Source organism: Rana temporaria, chromosome 6, assembly GCF_905171775.1.
Source record: "Rana temporaria chromosome 6, aRanTem1.1, whole genome shotgun sequence".
In the NCBI taxonomy this organism is placed as follows: Eukaryota; Metazoa; Chordata; class Amphibia; order Anura; family Ranidae; genus Rana; species Rana temporaria.
The window spans coordinates 131,488,366-131,507,785 of record NC_053494.1 but is presented as its reverse complement, the minus strand read 5'-3'; the positions used below and the strand labels follow the sequence as shown (position 1 = coordinate 131,507,785).

The 19,420-nt window shown below is 43.9% G+C and overlaps 1 protein-coding gene across 6 annotated transcripts in view; it reads right to left on the bottom strand.

Moving 5' to 3' along the window:
* Positions 1-2,921: 2,921 nt before the first annotated feature.
* The window catches only part of VPS8 (VPS8 subunit of CORVET complex), a 296,490-nt gene continuing 279,991 nt past the window's right edge, over positions 2,922-19,420 (bottom strand). For all 6 annotated transcript variants that reach the window (XM_040357376.1, XM_040357379.1, XM_040357377.1 and 3 more), the window contains 2 exons: positions 7,798-7,878; positions 2,922-3,231 (listed from right to left, as the gene is read on the bottom strand). In XM_040357376.1, coding sequence (XP_040213310.1) covers positions 3,082-3,231; positions 7,798-7,878 — 231 coding nt within the window. In that variant the 3' untranslated portion in view covers positions 2,922-3,081. The remainder of the gene's footprint in view (positions 3,232-7,797; positions 7,879-19,420) is intronic.

Below are 19,420 nucleotides of genomic sequence, written 5' to 3'. Positions count from 1 at the left end.
ACATTTAAAAAAAATGTTCCTCACCTTCTGTCTGTATGATGAAAATATCATCATTATAGTGAGTGTATCTTATGGCTTTTATTGCATGCTGTTAAAGAGGTTGTAAACCCCCATAAAAACAAAAACAAAACTGTTAGACAAAGGCATTGCATACTAGCTCATTATAAAAAAATATGCCTTAAAGGGGTTGTAAAGGTAAAAAATGTTTCCCTAAATAGCTTCCTTTACCTTAGTGCAGTCATCCTTCACTTACCTCATCCTTCCATTTTGCTTTTAAATGTCCTTATTTCTTCTGAGAAATCCTCACTTCCTGTTCTTCAGTCTGTAACTCCACACAGTAATGCAAGGCTTTCTCCCTGGTGTGGAGAAAGCCTCTTGAGGGGGTGAGCAGGATAGTCAGGACGCCCACTAACACACAGCTCCTTTCTCTATCTGCAAAGTAGAGAGTGTCCTGACCCTCCTGCTCGCCCCCTCCCCCCTCAAGAGAAAGCCTCCCATTACTGTGTGGAGTTACAGACAGTAGAACAGGAAGTGAGGATTTCTCAGAGGAAATAAGGACATTTAAAAGCAAAATCGAAAGATGAGGTAAGTGAAGGAGGAATGCACTAAGGTAAAGCTATTTAGGGGAAAAAATGACCTTTACAACCCCTTTAAGCCTCATACACACGATCAGACTTCAAACAAACGTTTCCGTGGATTTTTGTTCGAAGGGCGTTGGCCGTGAACTTGGTATGCATACACATGGCAGGACTTTTTCAGCAAACTTTCCCCAAATCACATGGTTTTTCAGCTCTTTACCCTTTGGTCAACTTCTGTATGTCTGATCTTTTGCATTGGTTCTGAGCATGCGTGTTTTTACTTTGGACTTAAGTCAGATGGATTTCTGTACACACAGCAGGACTTTGCACCATAGAACTTTTGTTGCCGGAAAGTTTTTCTGTTTGCAGAGCGAACATTTGTCCGATGGAGCGTACACACGGTCGGTGCATATGGGCCTTTAGAACAAAGCTCTGCAGCGGCACCTGCACACTGCTGACACAGCGACATCTTCCCCTGTGTTTCTTCCGGGTTCGTGGGTTTCGGGGCTGTGATTGGTCAGAGCTGCTGGTCACGGCACAGACCCTGAAGAAACGGCATGCACCTATTACTATACAGTAAATATCCCCTAAACCGTGCAAGTTTAGGATATATTTACAGTACCTATAGATACGCCTTATTACAGGCGTACCCATGGGTACAAACAAGGGGAGTTTACTTCCTCTTTAATGAATTTGTCCTCCAGGCAGCCATAAATAATTAGCATATTGGTGTGCCATTTTACTTCCCATAGCAGTACCCATAGACTGAAGATAAATGTCATTATTGAAAGTGAAGCAGTTGTGTGTTAGAATACATATAGTACTGAGGATGTAAGACAGCTCATTGAATTTGTGGTTTGATGTGGATGATAATAATCTGACATGCAGCAATCCCATCCTTGCGATGGATTTTACTGCACAGAGCTTGCTCTGAAAATTTGAAGGCTAGTTCAAATAAAAAAAGTATCATAGACAGTACTCGGCTCTTTTTGTTGCGATAATACGGCTACATTCACCTCAAGCATGGCTAAGCACACAAAGTCACAATGTAATGTTCCAATTATTTTGGACCCCCAATGGTTCCCGTTGCTGTCTATGAGCCAATGAGGTGGCAGAGAGCTGGGACAGCAGCTGCTCTCGTGCACATCCCTGGATCTGTATTGGGCCCAGGTAAGTATTGGGGGGCTGGGGGAGAAGCTGCATACTTAAGATTTTTTTAACTTGCATGGAATGCATGAAGGTAAAAAAATCTTCAGGCTTTAAGACCTATTGGTATTTGGCAATTGGATATTCCCTGGATCAACTTTAATTATAAATGTTAGTATCCAGTTAAATTATGTACATTTAGGAAAGGCTTTATTTAACCCAATATTCTGAGTGGGCAGAACCAACTCTTGAAGGAGTCTATTCCACATTTTTACAGCGCCCTTTGCCCTCTGTGATGACCTTAAAGTGAATAGCTCAACACCAGGTTCACTATATGGACCACTTACGGTATGTATTTATACATGTTAATCATATTGCCGCTAAATCTTCTCTTCTCAAGAGAGAATTCATTCATTTCTTTCCTCATAAATGAGCTCCTCCATGCCTCTTATCAGTCTGGTTGCTCTTCTCTGCACTTTCTCTAGTTCCCTGATATTCTTTTTGAGAATTGGTTCCCAAAACTGAACTGCATATTCCAGATGAGGTCTTACTAATGATTTGTACAGGGGCAGAATGATATCTCTCTCTGGAGTTCATACCTCTCCTAATACAAGAAAGGATTTTGCTTACTTTGAAAACTGCAGCTTGGAATTGCATGCATTAAGCCTATGATCTACAAAAATAATTGGAATATCGAGCTTCCGAATATTGAATTGTGCCCTTGCAGTGAAAAACATTATTTTTCACTGAACTAAAACCTGTATGTCATTTTGGATATGTCAGTTTTGGCGTCATGTAATTTGTCACTTGATGAATTTGGTGCACTTCTATTTATCCCACCCGAAATCTTTAAGGGACCATGTGCTTGATACTGCTTTGCATTAATGCATGCATTTCAGCCACTTTATTTTATTCATTTTGAATGCCCCCAATGGGGGGAAAAATCATTCCTGTATTTTTTCACTGGAGCACGCTACACCCAACACAATGCATTAAGCTGTCATGTAGGTGCATTGTGATGCCATTTAAAATGAAATGAATGGCAATGCAGATGCACATCTAAGTAAGGTGTGTGGTACTCCATGCATTACCGCAGAGCTGACTGATGCTAGGGTCATATATGTACTGAGAAAAGCAGTCTGTCATATGTCAATGCTATATTACAATGGCGAATAAATAAGTATAAGATGCAACTAATGAAAAACATAGAAGTGTATTAGTGTTTATTTTAAACAAGTACAGTCTGACAATTTAAATATATAAACAGCTGTGTCATAGGTAAGATAGGTGGATGAGATGTTCTGAAGTGGACGGCCCTTGTTCAGATGAAGCAAAGATGAGATTTCCATTTTTAGAATTAATCATCAACGATTGGAGGGGGTGCCAGATGTAACTGGAAGTTCTCATTCTGAAAAACACTGCTTGATGCAACACCCCCATAGGATGGATGATATGATAAGGATTTTTCTGGGCTCTGAGATCGGCATAGTTCTGTCAATAAAGCAAGCTGCAAGAAAGATTAAAAAGAAAATGCAATGAATGAATCACTAAAATTACAGGATGACAATAAGACCTCATCAATGGAGCAGTGCTTGGGAAGGTACGAGTAGTTATGTAGGTTACACATACATTCACATTCGTGTTCTCTTCACAGAAAGCAGTAGAGAAGTCCCAGCTATCGGTGTGGTTTACATACAATGTTCTGTATTATTTGCATTGCAGTATGTGGTCCCCATAGACGTCTACTGATATAATTATTTTAGTTCTGACAATGTCTCTGGGATTGAGCAGCTGAGGGCAGCAAACAAACTGGGAGAGTTCTTCAGAATTTCCAACACAGTATACAAGGGAGGAAAATGTTTCCTTCTGAAACATGGCAGATACCAGCTTTGTTTTGTTATATATACAGTATACGTCAAGCTATAGTTTTGTTCCTTTTTCTTTAGACTATACTAGCAAAAGTACGTCCATTTGTTGAATGAGATGAATATGCGCAATGTTGGCTAGTGGGGGAAGTGCATGTTGGTGCAGTGATGGCAAGTGAGGAAGTGTGTGTTGGTACAGTGATGGCAAGTGAGGAAGTGTGTGTTGGTACAGTGATGGCAAGTGGGGAAGTGTGTGTTGGTACAGTGATGGCAAGTGAGGAAGTGCATGTTAGTGCAGTGATGGCAAGTGAGGAAGTGTGTGTTGGTACAGTGATGGCAAGTGAGGAAGTGTGTGTTGGTACAGTGATGGCAAGTGAGGAAGTGTGTTTTGGTGCAGTGATGGCAAGTGAGGAAGTGTGTGTTGGTACAGTGATGGCAAGTGAGGAAGTGCATGTTAGTGCAGTGATGGCAAGTGAGGAAGTGTGTGTTGGTACAGTGGCTGTGAGTGGGGAAGTGCTCATTGGGGCAATGGCAGCAAGGGAGAAAGGGCAAGTCTACGCAGTGGAAGCAAGTGAGCTTTTGGTGCAGTGAGTGGTAAAGTGTCAATACAATGGCAGCAAGTGGGGAAGTGTACATCAGTGCTGTGAAGGCGAGTAATGAAATGCAGGTTGATGTATTGGCAGTGCGCAAGAAAGATGAGGAAGTGTACATCAGTGCAGTGACATGAATAGGGAAGTGCAAGTTGGTGCAGTAATGGCCAGTTGGTAATTATGCATAGGCGCAAGTCAATGCAATGGTGGCGAGTGAAGAAATGCAAGTCACATGCGGGGTGGCTCCCAAGCCGGACTGTGTGCATCCATATTCACACACAGGGGGTTATGTACTAAAGGGAAATCCACTTTGCACTACAAGTGCACTGCAAGCACACTTGAAAGTGCAGTCGCTGTAGATCCAAGGGGAAGATCTGAAATGAGGGGAAGCTCTGCTGATTTTATCATCCAATCATGTGCAAGCTAAAATGCTGTTTTTGATTTTCCTTGCATGTCCCCCTCGGATCTACAGCGACTGCACTTCCAAGTGCACTTGCAGTTCAAAGTGGATTTGCCTTTGGTAAATCAACCCCACAGTGTAGCTCAGTCACGCCTCCCGCTCTCTCCTCACAGGATTTGACTGACAGCAGCAAGAGCCAATGGCCCACTCGGATTTCAGTGAAGCCTGTGAGAACAGGAAGAGGGGAAAGAAAACCTGCAGCTGGGCACAGCGTGGCATTTATAGAGACTTGGGTAAATGTTTAGGGAGTGGGATGGGGAGAAAGAGCTAGTGGAATTGTTCTTTTTCTCTTTTATCCTTAATGCAAAGAATGCAATAAGATAAAAAAAAACACTTTTGACTTTAGAACCACTTTAACATTGCCTTTTATTACTTTGACTTGCACATCTTTAACTTACCAGTAAAATCCCATTCTTGGAGTATAGTACAGGATTTAGTATTTTTAGTCTTAAACCATAGGTTATATATGCTAGTGCAGTGGTTCTCAACCTTCCTAGGGCCGTGACCCCTAAATAAAATTTCCCAGGTTGTGGGGACCCCTAACGGTAAAAAAAAAATCGTAGCATGGGTTGTGAGCACCCAAGACAAGACAAGTAATTTGCGCCCCTAACCCATTAACGTTTAGAGCTCCCTGAGTTCCTTCCACTTGTAAAATATTAAAACCCTTTTGTGGTGTCTCGTAGCAGTGACACCTAAAGCAAAATCAGGAGATAGGGTCTCCTCCAGCCCCTCCCACTTCACACTCATCACCAGTCAACTGACCTCTAGTCTCTGCCCCCCAGCCATGCCATGAACTAAATGGGCGCCTGCGAAGAGGCTGAGTTGGCAAAAAGGCTGGGAGAGCAGTGCAGGCTTTTGGAACAGCCCAGGATTCGTGACCCCTACCAAATCATCATTCGACCCCCAGGTTGAGAACCACTGTGCTAGTGCCTTCAGGTGATTGGACATTGGCAAACAAGCAGACCAACTAAGGGGTAGGCAAAACCGCAAGCAAATGGCAACAGGCTCAGGTAACAAACAGGTCAGGAAATGCTCAACAGAACTCAGAGAACCTTGTAGGAACTTTTGTCTAAAAATGGCATCAGAGGAGGCCAGAACATCCATCTGGTACAACTTAAAGGGGTTGTAAACCCTTGTGTTTTTTCACCTTAATGCATTCTATACATTAAGGTGACCGGCCCTCTAGCCCCCCGTTTTACTCGCCTGAGCCTGTTCGTTATCCTTAGCAGAGATGCAATGCACCTCTGCCCGGGGTTCTCGGCTCTTGATTGGATAGATTCCAATAACACAATTTGATTTCAATCAAATCCAATAACACGGAGGCGGGCCGAGTCCGGCATTCTGTGTCTATGGATGCAAATGCTGGACTCGGGAGCGTGCCTGCAAGGTAACCTCCTGGGAGAGTGCTTCTCCTAGGGGGTTCACGGATGTGAGGAGGAACCCCTTCAACAAATGTGTGAAGGGAAGACCAGGTAGAAGCCTTGCAAATCTGATAAACAGATGCCTGATAGTAAAAAGCCCATAAAGAACAGATCTGTTAAAATGCACCCTACCAGGAAAGGTAGGAACCCTATTCTTAGACCATAGGCTTGAAAGATGATGTGCAATGGTGGAAAAAGAAACCGTGAGCCCCCTGTAGGAACCCTCAGGACAAAAAAGATGCAATGTGATTGCCTAAAAGAGTATGTAGCTGAGAGGCAGACTCATACAGTGCTCTACACAGTGAAGAGAAATATACTTGAGATGTTTCAAAGCAGAACATAAGGTATAAAGAACAATTTCCTAGTTCAGGTGAAAAGAGGAAACAATCTTATGGAAAAATAAGCATTAGGGTTTAGGGCAACCTCGTTTTTATGTAAAACTGGGAAAGGCTCTTTACAGGATAAGGCCACTAACTCAGAGACCCTCCATGCAGAGGTGGCAGCAACCAGTACTGGTACTAACGAGTCACATGACACCGGGGAGGGAAAATGGCTAACTGGGCCCAATTTGGACATTTTCACTTAGGGGTGTACTCACTTTTGTTGCCAGCGGTTGAGACATTAATGGCTGTGTGTTGAGTTATTTTGAGGGGACAGCAAATTTACACTGTTATACAATCTGTACACCCATTGTACCAAAGTGTATTTTCTTCACATGAAAAGATAAAATGTTTACAAAGATGTGAGGGGTGTACTCACTTTTGTTAGATACTGTATATGCTGCTGAGGAAGGCTAAAGTTAAAGCAAACCTCTTGATTTGACCAGTGTGGGCAAATCACAGGTTCTCTTTATCTTCTATTGCAGCTTAAAGTGGAAATTCAGCTTACACCCAACTAGCCTTGAATCTGTCCCCTCTTAACATCTATGCCAGTTAACCTGTGTAAGAAAGATGCACATACTTACCTATTTTTAGCCTGCTCCAGTCATGTGACCTCCCATTTGTCAGCCAGTGGTGGCTGCAGGGGAGAGGAGAGAACGCTTTGACAACTGATAGTAAAGCATGGAGCAGAGATGACACCCACAGGCTTCAATAGCTCATCCATTGTCAGTGTTCCATCCTCTCCTCTAAAACCACACTAGCTAACACAGGGGAGATCACATAACCAGACTGGAGCAGCCTAAAAATAGGTAAGTACATGCAAACCTGTATTACACAGGTTAGTTAGCATTGGTGCTAGGAGGGGTAAGAGGACCGTTTTAGGGCTAGTTAAATGCAAGCTGCAATAGAAGTCAAAAATAACCTGTGCTTTGCCCACACTGGTCTAATCCAGTTTTTCTCAACTCCAGTCCTCAAGGCACACCAACAGGTCTTGTTTTCAGGCTTTCCATTATTTTGCACAGGTGATTTGATCAGTTTCACTGCCTTAGTAATTACTACAGCAGTTTCATCTGAGGGAAATCCTGAAAACATGACCTGTTGGTGCGCCCTGAGGACTGGAGTTGAGAAACACTGGTCTAATCAGTAGGTTCCACTTAGAATGAATCAGACCCTAAGTGACTCTAATAAACAGTAGTTAAAAGATAAAACAAAAACATACATTTTATTTTAAAAGTTTAAAAAACATTTTTAGATTCACTTAAAAAATAAGAGAATAGTTTATAGCAATTCTAGTCCTAACACTTCTGAACAATCAGCAAAGCTCTTTTAAGCAGAATAAAGAGACTTGTTACTGTACCCGTGAGGTTCCTTTATAAAGACGGCAGAGTTCATTGAATGCCTGCAGCTGATGTGGGTCGAGGACGGAATCAGAGCTTGACTGAAAAAATAATAAAAACACATAATATTAGCAGAAACAGCTGCTGCTCTGATAGAGAAGCAAGGAAATGCTACAGGTAAACTATTCGTTTATTTGATCCTCATTGATTAGAACTCAGTTGGAGTTGAATTATGTTCCTTAAGCACAAATGCAAAATCGGAATCACCGTTTGAGCCAAGACAGATTTAAGAATTTACAGTTCAAAACCATGCAGTTAGAACAATACAATGGGCCTTATACATACTGGAAAAAGAAAAGTGGTGTAGGTGAAAGCCAAAGCATCCAATCATAGCTTCTCTTTAATTTTATAACCTGCTTTCTGTAGCTTACAGCTAAATTAAATATGCCTACACTCAGGGCTGCCGTTAGAAATCACGGGGCCCCGTACAGCCTACCTGACAGGGCCCCCCAAAATATATCAAAACAATATTTTCACAAACAAATACACTAAAATCCTTATTAGCGGACACAAAGATAACAGAGAACCTGTGTGAATTAGCCATTTTTAAAAATCTTTAAACTTTTTTTTAATATAATTTTTTAAAGAATGTTAAAATGTATTAAAATTGATTTTATTTTACAATTTTTTTTTGTTTTTTTACGAGACAGGTAAGCCAGCAGTGCCGTGGGGGGCAGCACAGTGACAGGGGACAAAGAGGGGATCAGAAGCAGGCACAACAGGGAGGGGGATCGGTGCGGGGAAGTAATTCTGTAATTGCCCCTCCATCCGACCACAATGATTCCCTCTGCAGTCCGGGCCCCTATGTTTGCCTGGGCCCCCTACAGGAGGGCTGGTGGTCCACCCCTATCAGCGGCCCTGCCTACACTTATTGGGCACTTCCGTACCAGCCTCTAAAAACCTGTTCATCAGGGGCGGACTGACCATTCGGGCACTGCCTGAGGGCCCCATGCCACTAGGGGGCCCCATCAGGGTTGCCAGCCTCAGTAAAACCAGGGACAGTATGTCAAAATCTGTGTTTTTTTTTTAAAATCCCAAGTTTATAACTGCCCTGCCTCTCCAGTACCTTTTCAGTGTGTGTACGTGTATTCTGTGTGTATGTATACTGTGTGTGTATATTATGTGTCTGTGTATACTGTGTGGCCCCATAATCTATTGCCCGGGGGCCCCATGAGTTGTCAGTCTGCCCCTGCTCTTCATTACTAGGTATTTTTTCAGTGTTTGAGGGGACAGTAAATTCGACCCTCTTAATTCCCCCCTTTGCTGGCGGAGTTGCGGACAGATGGGCAATATCTACCAAATTTTCTGGAGATGTAAGAGCAAGTTGACAAGTTTTTAGAGAAAGGTGTTCCAATTCATATCTAACATTACAGGTATACCAATGAAACCAGACCGCTCCCGGGCGATTTTGAATATAGACAAAGACAACGTCCCTAATACTTACCGCATGGTCATAACCCATGTCTTACTGGCAGCTAAAACTGTCATAACAAGACACTGGAGAAAGAAGCTAGCTCCTAATCCCTCACAAGTCATAGCTTTAATTAGGATAAACCATGCAAATGAAAGATCATTATCCTTGAGAGATTAGGCTCCCAAGCTATATTTTAAAAATCATGGCAACCATGGGAGGACTTGAATAGTACATGTCTTAATGATGGGCCAAATTCTCAAAAGAGATAGGCAGGCGGAACTGCTGTTCAGCCTGCCTATCTCTGTGCCTAACTTTGGAAACGATCCTCAAAAGGCTTTTTCCAAAGTTAGGCAGAAGATCTGACATCTGTAAGACACTTACACTGTCAGATCTTATGATGCAGTACCGCATCCGCCGCTGGGGGCATTTCTCATTGAAATGCAGCTTTGCGTATGCAAATGAGGACTTAAGCAGATCCACAACGCTTTTAAGCATTGTGATTTCTGCGTAAGTTCCGATTTGCTTGCGCAAAACTAGGGCTGGTTTTACAATGTGGAAAGTTAGTAACACCTTGTAAAAGCCCATTCAAGCGACGGCATTTGGTATACATTCCTGAGGGAGAACTCCACGGCAATTTGTAAAATCAAAACCGGCATGGGTTCCCCCCCCAGGAGCATACCAGGCCCTTAGGTCTGGTATGGGTTGTAAGGAGACCCCCCTACGCCGAAAATTCGACGTAGGGGGTCCCCCTACAATCCATACCAGACCCGTATCCAAAGCACGCTACCCGGCCGGCCAGGAATGGGAGTGGGGACGAGCGAGCGAACCGTGCCAGGCTGCATGCCCTCAACATGGGGGGGTTGGGTGCTCTGGGGCAGGGGGGCGCACTGCGGGCCCCCCCACCCCAGAGCACCCTGTCCCCATGTTGATGAGGACAGGACCTCTTCCCGACAACCCTGGCCGTTGGTTGTCGGGGTCTGCGGGCGGGGGCTTATCGTAATCTGGGAGTCCCCTCAAATAAGGGGGCCCCCAGATACCGGCCCCCCACCCTAAGTTAATGGATATGGGGTACATCGTACCCCTACCCATTCACCTGGAGGCAAAGTGATAGTTATTAAACACACAACACAAGGGTTTTTAAAATCATTTATTAGTCTGCTCCGGAGGCCCCCCCTGTCTTCTTTAGCTCTAATACCAGGGGGGCTTCTTCTTCCACTCTCCGGGGGGGGTCTTCTTCCGCTCTCCGGGGGTCTTCTTCCGCTCTCCGGGGGTCTTCTTCTATCTTCACCGCTCTCCGCTGTTGACTCGGCGCACCCCGGTTCTTCTCCAGCTGTCCGGTGCCTTCTCCTTCAGCGCTGGCTGCCTGCTATCTTCGTGTGTTAGCTCAATTACTAGCAGGCAGCCAGCACGGTCTTCTGTGACGTCATGTTCTTCTCTTCTCTTCTCCCTTCTTCCGATGTTGACTCGACGCCTCTTCTCACTGCAATGATGGAAGCGCGCCTTGCATCCCTTTTATATAGGCATCACCGTCCCATCATGCTCCGGTAGGTACCCACGTGGTGGGTGCACGTGGGTAGGCACCCACCACTTGGGTACCTACCGGAGCATGATGGGACGGTGATGCCTATATAAATGGGATGCAAGGCGCGCTTCCATCATTGCAGTGAGAAGAGGCGTCGAGTCAACATCGGAAGAAGGGAGAAGAAGAGAAGAGAAGAACATGACGTCACAGAAGACCGCGCTGGCTGCCTGCTAGTAATTGAGCTAACACACGAAGATAGCAGGCAGCCAGCGCTGAAGGAGAAGGCACCGGACAGCTGCAGAAGAACCGGGGTGCGCCGAGTCAACAGCGGAGAGCGGCGAAGATAGAAGAAGACCCCCGGAGAGCGGAGAAGACCCCCGGAGAGCGGAAGAAGACCCCCCCCGGAGAGTGGAAGAAGAAGCCCCCCCTGGTATTAGAGCTAAAGAAGACAGGGGGGGCCTCCGGAGCAGACTAATAAATGATTTTAAAAACCCTTGTGTTGTGTGTTTAATAACTATCACTTTGCCTCCAGGTGAATGGGTAGGGGTACGATGTACCCCATATCCATTCACTTAGGGTGGGGGGCCGGTATCTGGGGGCCCCCTTATTTGAGGGGACTCCCAGATTACGATAAGCCCCCGCCCGCAGACCCCGACAACCAACGGCCAGGGTTGTCGGGAAGAGGTCCTGTCCTCATCAACATGGGGACAGGGTGCTCTGGGGTGGGGGGGCCCGCAGTGCACCCCCCTGCCCCAGAGCACCCAACCCCCCCATGTTGAGGGCATGCAGCCTGGCACGGCTCAGGAGGGGGGGGGCGCTCGCACGTCCCCACTCCCATTCCTGGCCGGCCGGGTAGCGTGCTTTGGATACGGGTCTGGTATGGATTGTAGGGGGACCCCCTACGTCGATTTTTCGGCGTAGGGGGGTCTCCTTACAACCCATACCAGACCTAAGGGCCTGGTATGCCCCTGGGGGGGGGGAACCCATGCCGGTTTTTTATTTAAAAATTGGCATGGAGTTCTCCCTCTCAGGAATGCATGCCGAGCGACGCTGTCATTTTTTTTTTTTCCGGCGCGTAGTTTTTTTTTCACCCGTCGCAACTTTATTGTCCCGTCGCAATCCACAAAGCCCGGCGTAAATTACGTTCGCGCGCTGCACGTCGGGAAAATTACGTCACACGCATGCGCAGTACGGCCGGCGCGGGAGCGCGCCTCATTTAAATTGTAAACGCCCCCCCGGAGAGGAGGACCGCCTTGCGACGGAGGCACTTAAGTTACACGGCGTGTAATTTCTAGGTAAGTGCTCTGAAGATCGGGCACTTAGGTAGGAATTTAACGCCTGTGTAACTTAAAGCGGGGGTTCACCCTTAGAGGGCAGTTTTTCCCCTTAGATTCCTGCTCGTTTTCTCTAGGGGAATCGGCTATTTGTATTAAAATATGTGCAGTACTTACCCGTTTTCGAGCTGCATCTTCTTCCGTCGCTTCCGGGTATGGGCTTCGGGAATGGGCGTTCCTTCTTGATTGACAGTCTTCCGAGAGGCTTCCGACGGTCGCATCCATCGCGTCACGATTTTCCGAAAGAAGCCGAACGTCGGTGCGCAGGCGCAGTATAGAGCCGCACCGACGTTCGGCTTCTTTCGGCTACGAGTGACGCGATGGATGCGACCGTCGGAAGCCTCTCGGAAGAATGTCAATCAAGAAGGAACGCCCGCTCCCGAAGACCCATACCCGGAAGCGACGGAAGAAGATGCAGCTCGAAAACGGGTAAGTACGGCTCATATTTTAATACAAATAGCCGATTCCCCTAGACCGAACGAGCAGGAATCTAGGGGAAGAAAATTTTTTTTTTTAGAAATGGGTGAACTCCCGCTTTAACTGCTGAAAGTTAAGTTAGGCAGATTTTTTGAGAATTTGGCCCGATATCTTTATATCTTATGTTTTACGCTTGTTGTAATTGTGCAAGGTCCTGAGTGGCAGCGAAAACTTTTGTATTTAAGTTATTTTTACTCTTTTGGATACCCTGGTGTATAGCCAATTGTTTATTTCTCTGTTATTTTCTTTTTTTCAATAGAAACATATTGACATGAAAGTAGCACAGTGCTGAATAGCAAAAAACGCCCTGGTCATGAAGGGGGTAAAACCTTCCAGTGGTAAAGTGGTTATTCAAATAAATGAAAAGCAGCCTGTCTTGTTGATGCCACATTTTTTTACTTTTGCACAACTGCACTGTTACTTAAATTTTTAACACTTTTGGGTTCACTGGATATGTGCCACCCCCACTGTGTGCTGTGATTCCTCCTGCCCGCCACTGCATCACTACAGCTCTGCAGGAAAAAATTACTAACATAGTGACCAGTGGGCGGTGGTTACTAACAAAGCACAACTGGGGATGCAGGTATCCCAGAGAATGTCAGTTGTTGAAAATTCTTTAGCTCTGTAATTAGGGCTGCAACTAACGATTATTTTCATAATCGATTAGTTGGCCGATTATTGCTATGATTAATCAGATTAAAACCTCAAAAAAACAGTGTGGTGTATAATTTAGTTAATATGTAAAGTTTACAAAATATCTAATCCACTCTGAGAAGAACATAAGATATATAGGGATGCACCAATACCTGTTTTTTTTTTTTTTTTTTTACACCGCTGAGTACAGATAATTGTTCTCAAGTACTCACCGATACCTTTGCAGTATGGTTTGAGCCCATATATACAGTATACACAACTTTTTTATATATCAAATGCTGATCTTCCTGCACAGAGACCTTAAAGTCTATGTAAATGTTGGTTTTATTTTTTTTAATTTTTTTTTAAAAAAACTAGTCATACTTTACCTGCTCTGTATAATGGTTTTGCACAGAGCGGTCCAGATTCTCCCTTTCTGGGGTCCTCCTGGTGCTTCTGACTCCTCTTACTTTCAGAGTGCCCCTATAGAAAGCTGCAAAGTATAGTATGGAGTGCCCTATAGCAAGGTAAAAAAAACTCTGCCTTTTGAATTGCTTTAAATCACTTCCTTCTTCTGCCCAGGACTACATGTCCCATGGGGCATTGCTCCTCACACATTCAGTTTCCCAAGTTCTCAGGAACTTGCGTATGGTCAGTGTATTGAGCTCAATCTGTGCTGCACTATGTATACGGACATGTATGGACGGTGTGCTGTAGTATACTGTATTTCCTGATATGTAAAAGAATAATGAATTCTGGAAGCAGGCCAACCAATCAGCTCACCAAATAACCGATTATGAAAATAGTTGACAACAATGTTGATTAGTTGTTTCAGCTCTATCTGTAACATAAGAGTAATGTTCAGAGAAATGGGTGGCAGGACAAGTTTTAGAACTCTTCTTTCATAGGCTGCTTTTGTTTTTGTTGGTGACAGAGCTACTTTAAAAACACCTGAGAACTGTGGATCAATGAAACAGTAGAATGAGAATGAAGCATGATCAAAGTGAGCCTTGACCATAAAATTACAAGTTTTTAGAATCTCAAGTGTGTATTAGTGTTGCTCACGAATATTCGCATTGCGAATATTCGACTCGAATATAGCATATTCGAGAAATCGCGCTATATTTCGAATTTCGCGGTGAATATTCGCAATTCCGAATATTCGCATTTTTTCAATTTGATTTTTAAAACAGATCACATCCTATCGACGTCTAAAAGCATTGCTGGTATGATTAGAGACCCTGGGCCGAGTAGCTAAGCTGAGGCGATCCTTTTATGTTGCCAAATTGAAAAAAAAAAAATTGCGATTTTTCGCTATTGCGAATGCGAAAATGATTGCGAATTTTCGATAACTGTGGTAGGAGAACTCTGATTGTCTCTGATGCAAAAGGGGGGGGCTTTGTGTATGTGTATGTTATGAATATTTGTATGTTTGATATTATTATTTTTTGTAAGAAGGAAAAAATTGCGCATACCTTAAAAAAGGGGAGAATACAGCAGCAACTCAAAAATGTTATACAACATAAATTAATACAAGACAGAAAATGGAGTCGCTCTACAAGAATAAAAAATATGTCTAGTGACAAGACATGTGGGCAAATTATAAAATAAGCAAGCGCAAATAACTTGTGAAATACACAGTGAAACAAATATATAAAGAAATATAGTCCCAATAATAGAAAAATAATCTTTCATAAAAATGTCTTTGATATGTGAAGTGAAAAAAAGTCCAAAGCATGCAGCATGAACGTGTTCAATCTTCAAGGTGTTTGATTGACAAACGGCTGTGACAGATGGATAGAGTAAAGAATCACCACCAATGCAAAACACTTTTTATTTTGTATTGTAAAATATCACGAATATTCTGAGCCAATCAGAGTGCTCCTTCCGCATTTGCCGAATATTCGCAATTATTTTGTATTGTAAAATATCAAGAATATTCTGAGCCAATCAGAGTGCTCCTTCCGCATTTGCCGAATATTCGCAATTATTTTGTATTGTAAAATATCAAGAATATTCTGAGCCAATCAGAGTGCTCCTTCTGCATTTGCCGAATATTCGCAATTATTTTGTATTGTAAAATATCAAGAATATTCTGAGCCAATCAGAGTGCTCCTACAGCATTTGCCGAATATTCGCAATTATTTTGTATTGTAAAATATCAAGAATATTCTGAGCCAATCAGAGTGCTCCTTCCGCATTTGCCGAATATTCGCAATTATTTTGTATTGTAAAATATCACGAATATTCTGAGCCAATCAGAGTGCTCCTACAGCATTTGTCGAAATTGCGCAATAAATATCGCATTCGCATGTTGCGATATTTCGATAAAATATCACAAATATTCTGAGCCAATCAGAGCGCTCCTCCAGCATTTCTCGAAATTGCGCAATAAATATCGCATTCGCATGTTGCGATATTTCGATAAAATATCACGAATATTCTGAGCCAATCAGAGTGCTCCTACCGCAGTTATCAAAAAATCGCAATTATTTTCGCATTCGCAATAGCGAAAAATCGCAATAATTTAATTTCGATAAAATATCACGAATATTCGAATTTAGCGAATATATCTCGAATATTCGAATATATATTCGAGATATATCGCGAAATCGAATATGGCATATTCTGCTCAACACTAGTGTGTATAGAGAGTAGTGAAAAAAATACAAACACAAACAAAAAAAAAAACCCCATCAGGCTTATATAACAGTGTCAATTTAGGTCTGGAGACATGCTTGGCCAGCCCATCACCTTTACCCTCAGCTTCTGTAGCAAGGCAAGTTGTCCTCTTGGAGGTGTGTTTGGGGTTGTTATGTTGTAATACTGCCCTGTGGCCCAGTCTTCAAAAGGAGGGGATCATACTCTGCTTCAGGATGTCACAATACATGTTGGCATTCATGGTTCCCTCAATGAACTGTAGCTCCCCAGTGTTGGCAGCACTCATGCAGCACCAGACCATGACACTCCCTCCTCCATGCTTGACTGTAGGCAAGACACACTTGTCTGTGTACTCCTCCCTTGTTGCTGCCACACACGCTTGACACCATCTGAACCAAATAAGTTGATCTTGGTCTCATCAGACCACAGGACATGATTCCAATAATCCATGTCCTTTTCTTATGCATCATTGAAGATGGGATGACAGCCATGGAGACCAATTTGATGCAGTGTGCGGCGTTTTGTCTGAGCACTGACAGGCTGACTCCCCACCCCTTCAACAATGCTGTCAGCACTCATATGTCTGTTTCCCAAACTTCTGGATATGATTCTGAGCACGTACTCTCCACCTCTTTGGTCGACCATGATGAGGCTGGTTCCGAGTAGAACCTGTTCTGTTAAACCACCATATGGTCTTGGCCACCATGCTGCAGCTCAGATTCAGGGTCTTGGCAATCTTCTTATAACCTAGGCCATCTTCATGTAGAGCAACAGTTTTTCCGGATCCTCAGAGAGTTCTTTGCCATGAGGTGTCATGTTGAACTTCCAATGACCAGTATGAGAGAGTGAGAGCGATAATTCCAAATTTAACACACCTGAGACCTTGCAACACTAAGTCACATGACACCGGGGAGGGAAAATTTTGACATTTTCACTTAGGATTGTACTCACTTTTGTTGCCAGGGGTTTAGACATTAATCACCTTGTGGTGACTTATTTTGAGGGGACAGCAAATTGACCGTTATACAAGCTGTACACTCACTACTTTACATTGTAGCAAAGTGTAATTTCTTCAGTGTTATCACATGAAAATATATAATAAAATATTTATAAAAATGTAAGGGGTGTACTCACTTTTGTGAGATACTGTAGTTAACAGCTAATGTAGCATAACAGCTCTTCAGAGTGTGACCATTCTCTTTGCTGTGGCCCAAGGAGGCTACATAATTTAAACTATTGTCACTAGAAGTTTAACCACTTCCGGACCGCCGCATGTACATTTACGTCGGCAGAATGGCACGGACAGGCACATGAACGTACCTGTACGTGCCTGCCTAGACGTCGGTCAGGGGTCCGATCGGGACCCCCCCCCCCCCCGTACATGCGGCTCGCTCCCCGGAGCTGAAGAACGGGGAGAGCCGTATATAAACACGTCTTCCCCGTGCTTCACTGTGGCGGCTGCATCGATCGAGTGATCCCTTTTATAGGGAGACTCGATCGATGACGTCAGACCTACAGCCACACCCCCCTACAGTTGTAAACACACACTAGGTGAACCCTAACTCCTACAGCGCCCCCTGTGGTTAACTCCCAAACTGCAACTGTATTTTTTACAATAAACAATGCAATTTAAATGCATTTTTTGCTGAGAAAATGACAATGGTCCCAAAAATGTGTCAAAATTGTCCAAAGTGTCCACCATAATGTCGCAGTCACAAAAAAAAAATCGCTGATCGCCGCCAGTAGTAGTAGTAAAAAAAAAAATATATATATAATAAAACTATCCCCTATTTTGTAAACGCTATAAATTTTGCGCAAACCAATCGATAAACGCTTATTGCGATTTTTTTTTACCAAAAATAGGTAGAAGAATACGTATCGGCCTAAACTGAGGAAAAAAAACAATTTTATATATGTTTTTGGGGGATATTTATTATAGCAAAAAGTTAAAAATATTGAATTTTTTTCAAAATTGTCGCTCTATTTCTGTTTATAGCGCAAAAAATAAAAACCGCAGAGGTGATCAAATGCCACCAAAAGAAAGCTCTATTTGTGGGGAAAAAAGGACGCCAATTTTGTTTGGGAGCCACGTCGCACGACCGCGCAATTGTGTGTTAAAGCGACGTAGTGCGGAATTGTAAAAACCCCTTGGGTCATTTAGCAGCATATTGGTCCGGTCCTTAAGTGGTTAAAGGGTATCTAAACCAACGGCGGATCCAGGGGGGGGGGCAACAGGGCAATTGCCCCCCCCCCCCCCGAGGCAATCATGTCACATTGGCTTTAAAAAAAAAAAAAAAATGTAAACTGCTTTGTGGCAACGGCGGATCCAGGGGGGGGGGGCAACATGGCAATTGCTCGCCCCCCCCCCGAGGCAATCATGTCACATTGGCTTTTAAACTGCTTTGCGGTGCCTGCAGCTCCCGCTGCCAAGTCTCTCTCCCTCTCTCATCACCAGGGCTTTGAGCTGTAGCTGACTGCAGCACTCCCCTCTCTCCTGCGTGTATGACATCGGGCATCTCTGGCTGTGTGTGAGAGCTGGATCTGTGTTCGGCTGTGCTGCCTGTGCTAGACCTGCTCGTGTGATAGTAGATGGAGATGGAACACTGATTGAATCAGTGTTTTGTCTATCACACAAGCCCGTCTAGGGGGGGGACTTTGCTAGAGCCGAACACAGACCTACAGTTCCTGTTTGTTCCATGACACACGTCGGGAGAGGAGATACCTGCTGTGTGTGATCGAGGCAATGCCATGGTGAGTGCCATGCACAGTGTGGCTGCATTAATAGACAAAAGTGGGGCTGCATTCATAGACAAAAGTGGGACTGCATTTATATACAAAAGTGGGACTGCATTTAATTACAAAAGTGGGACTGCACTCAATTACAAAAGTGGGACTGCATTCAATTACAAAAGTGGGACTGCATTGATATACACAAGTGGGGCTGCATTGATATACAAAAGTGGGGCTGCATTGATATACAAAAGTGGGGCTGCATTGATATACAAAAGTGGGGCTGCATTGATATACAAAAGTGGGGCTGCATTGATATACAAAAGTGGGGCTGCATTGATATACAAAAGTGGGGCTGCATTGATATACAAAAGTGGGGCTGCATTGATATACAAAAGTGGGGCTGCATTGATATACAAAAGTGGGGCTGCATTGATATACAAAATTGGGTCTGCATTGATATACAAAAGTGGGGCTGCATTGATATACAAAAGTGGGTCTGCATTCATATACAAAAGTGGGGCTGCATTGATATACAAAAGTGGGGCTGCATTGATATACAAAAGTGGGTCTGCATTCATATACAAAAGTGGGGCTGCATTCATATACAAAAGTGGGGCTGCATTCATATACAAAAGTGGGTCTGCATTGATATACAAAAGTGGGACTGAATTTATACACAAAGGTGGGGCTGCGTTCATATGCACAGTGAGGCTGCAATGGTGGGCACTGATGAGGCTGCATTGATCTCTTGTACCATGTGTTCAGTCTCTGACCATCCCTTGTACCATGCCTGCAGTCTCTGACCATCT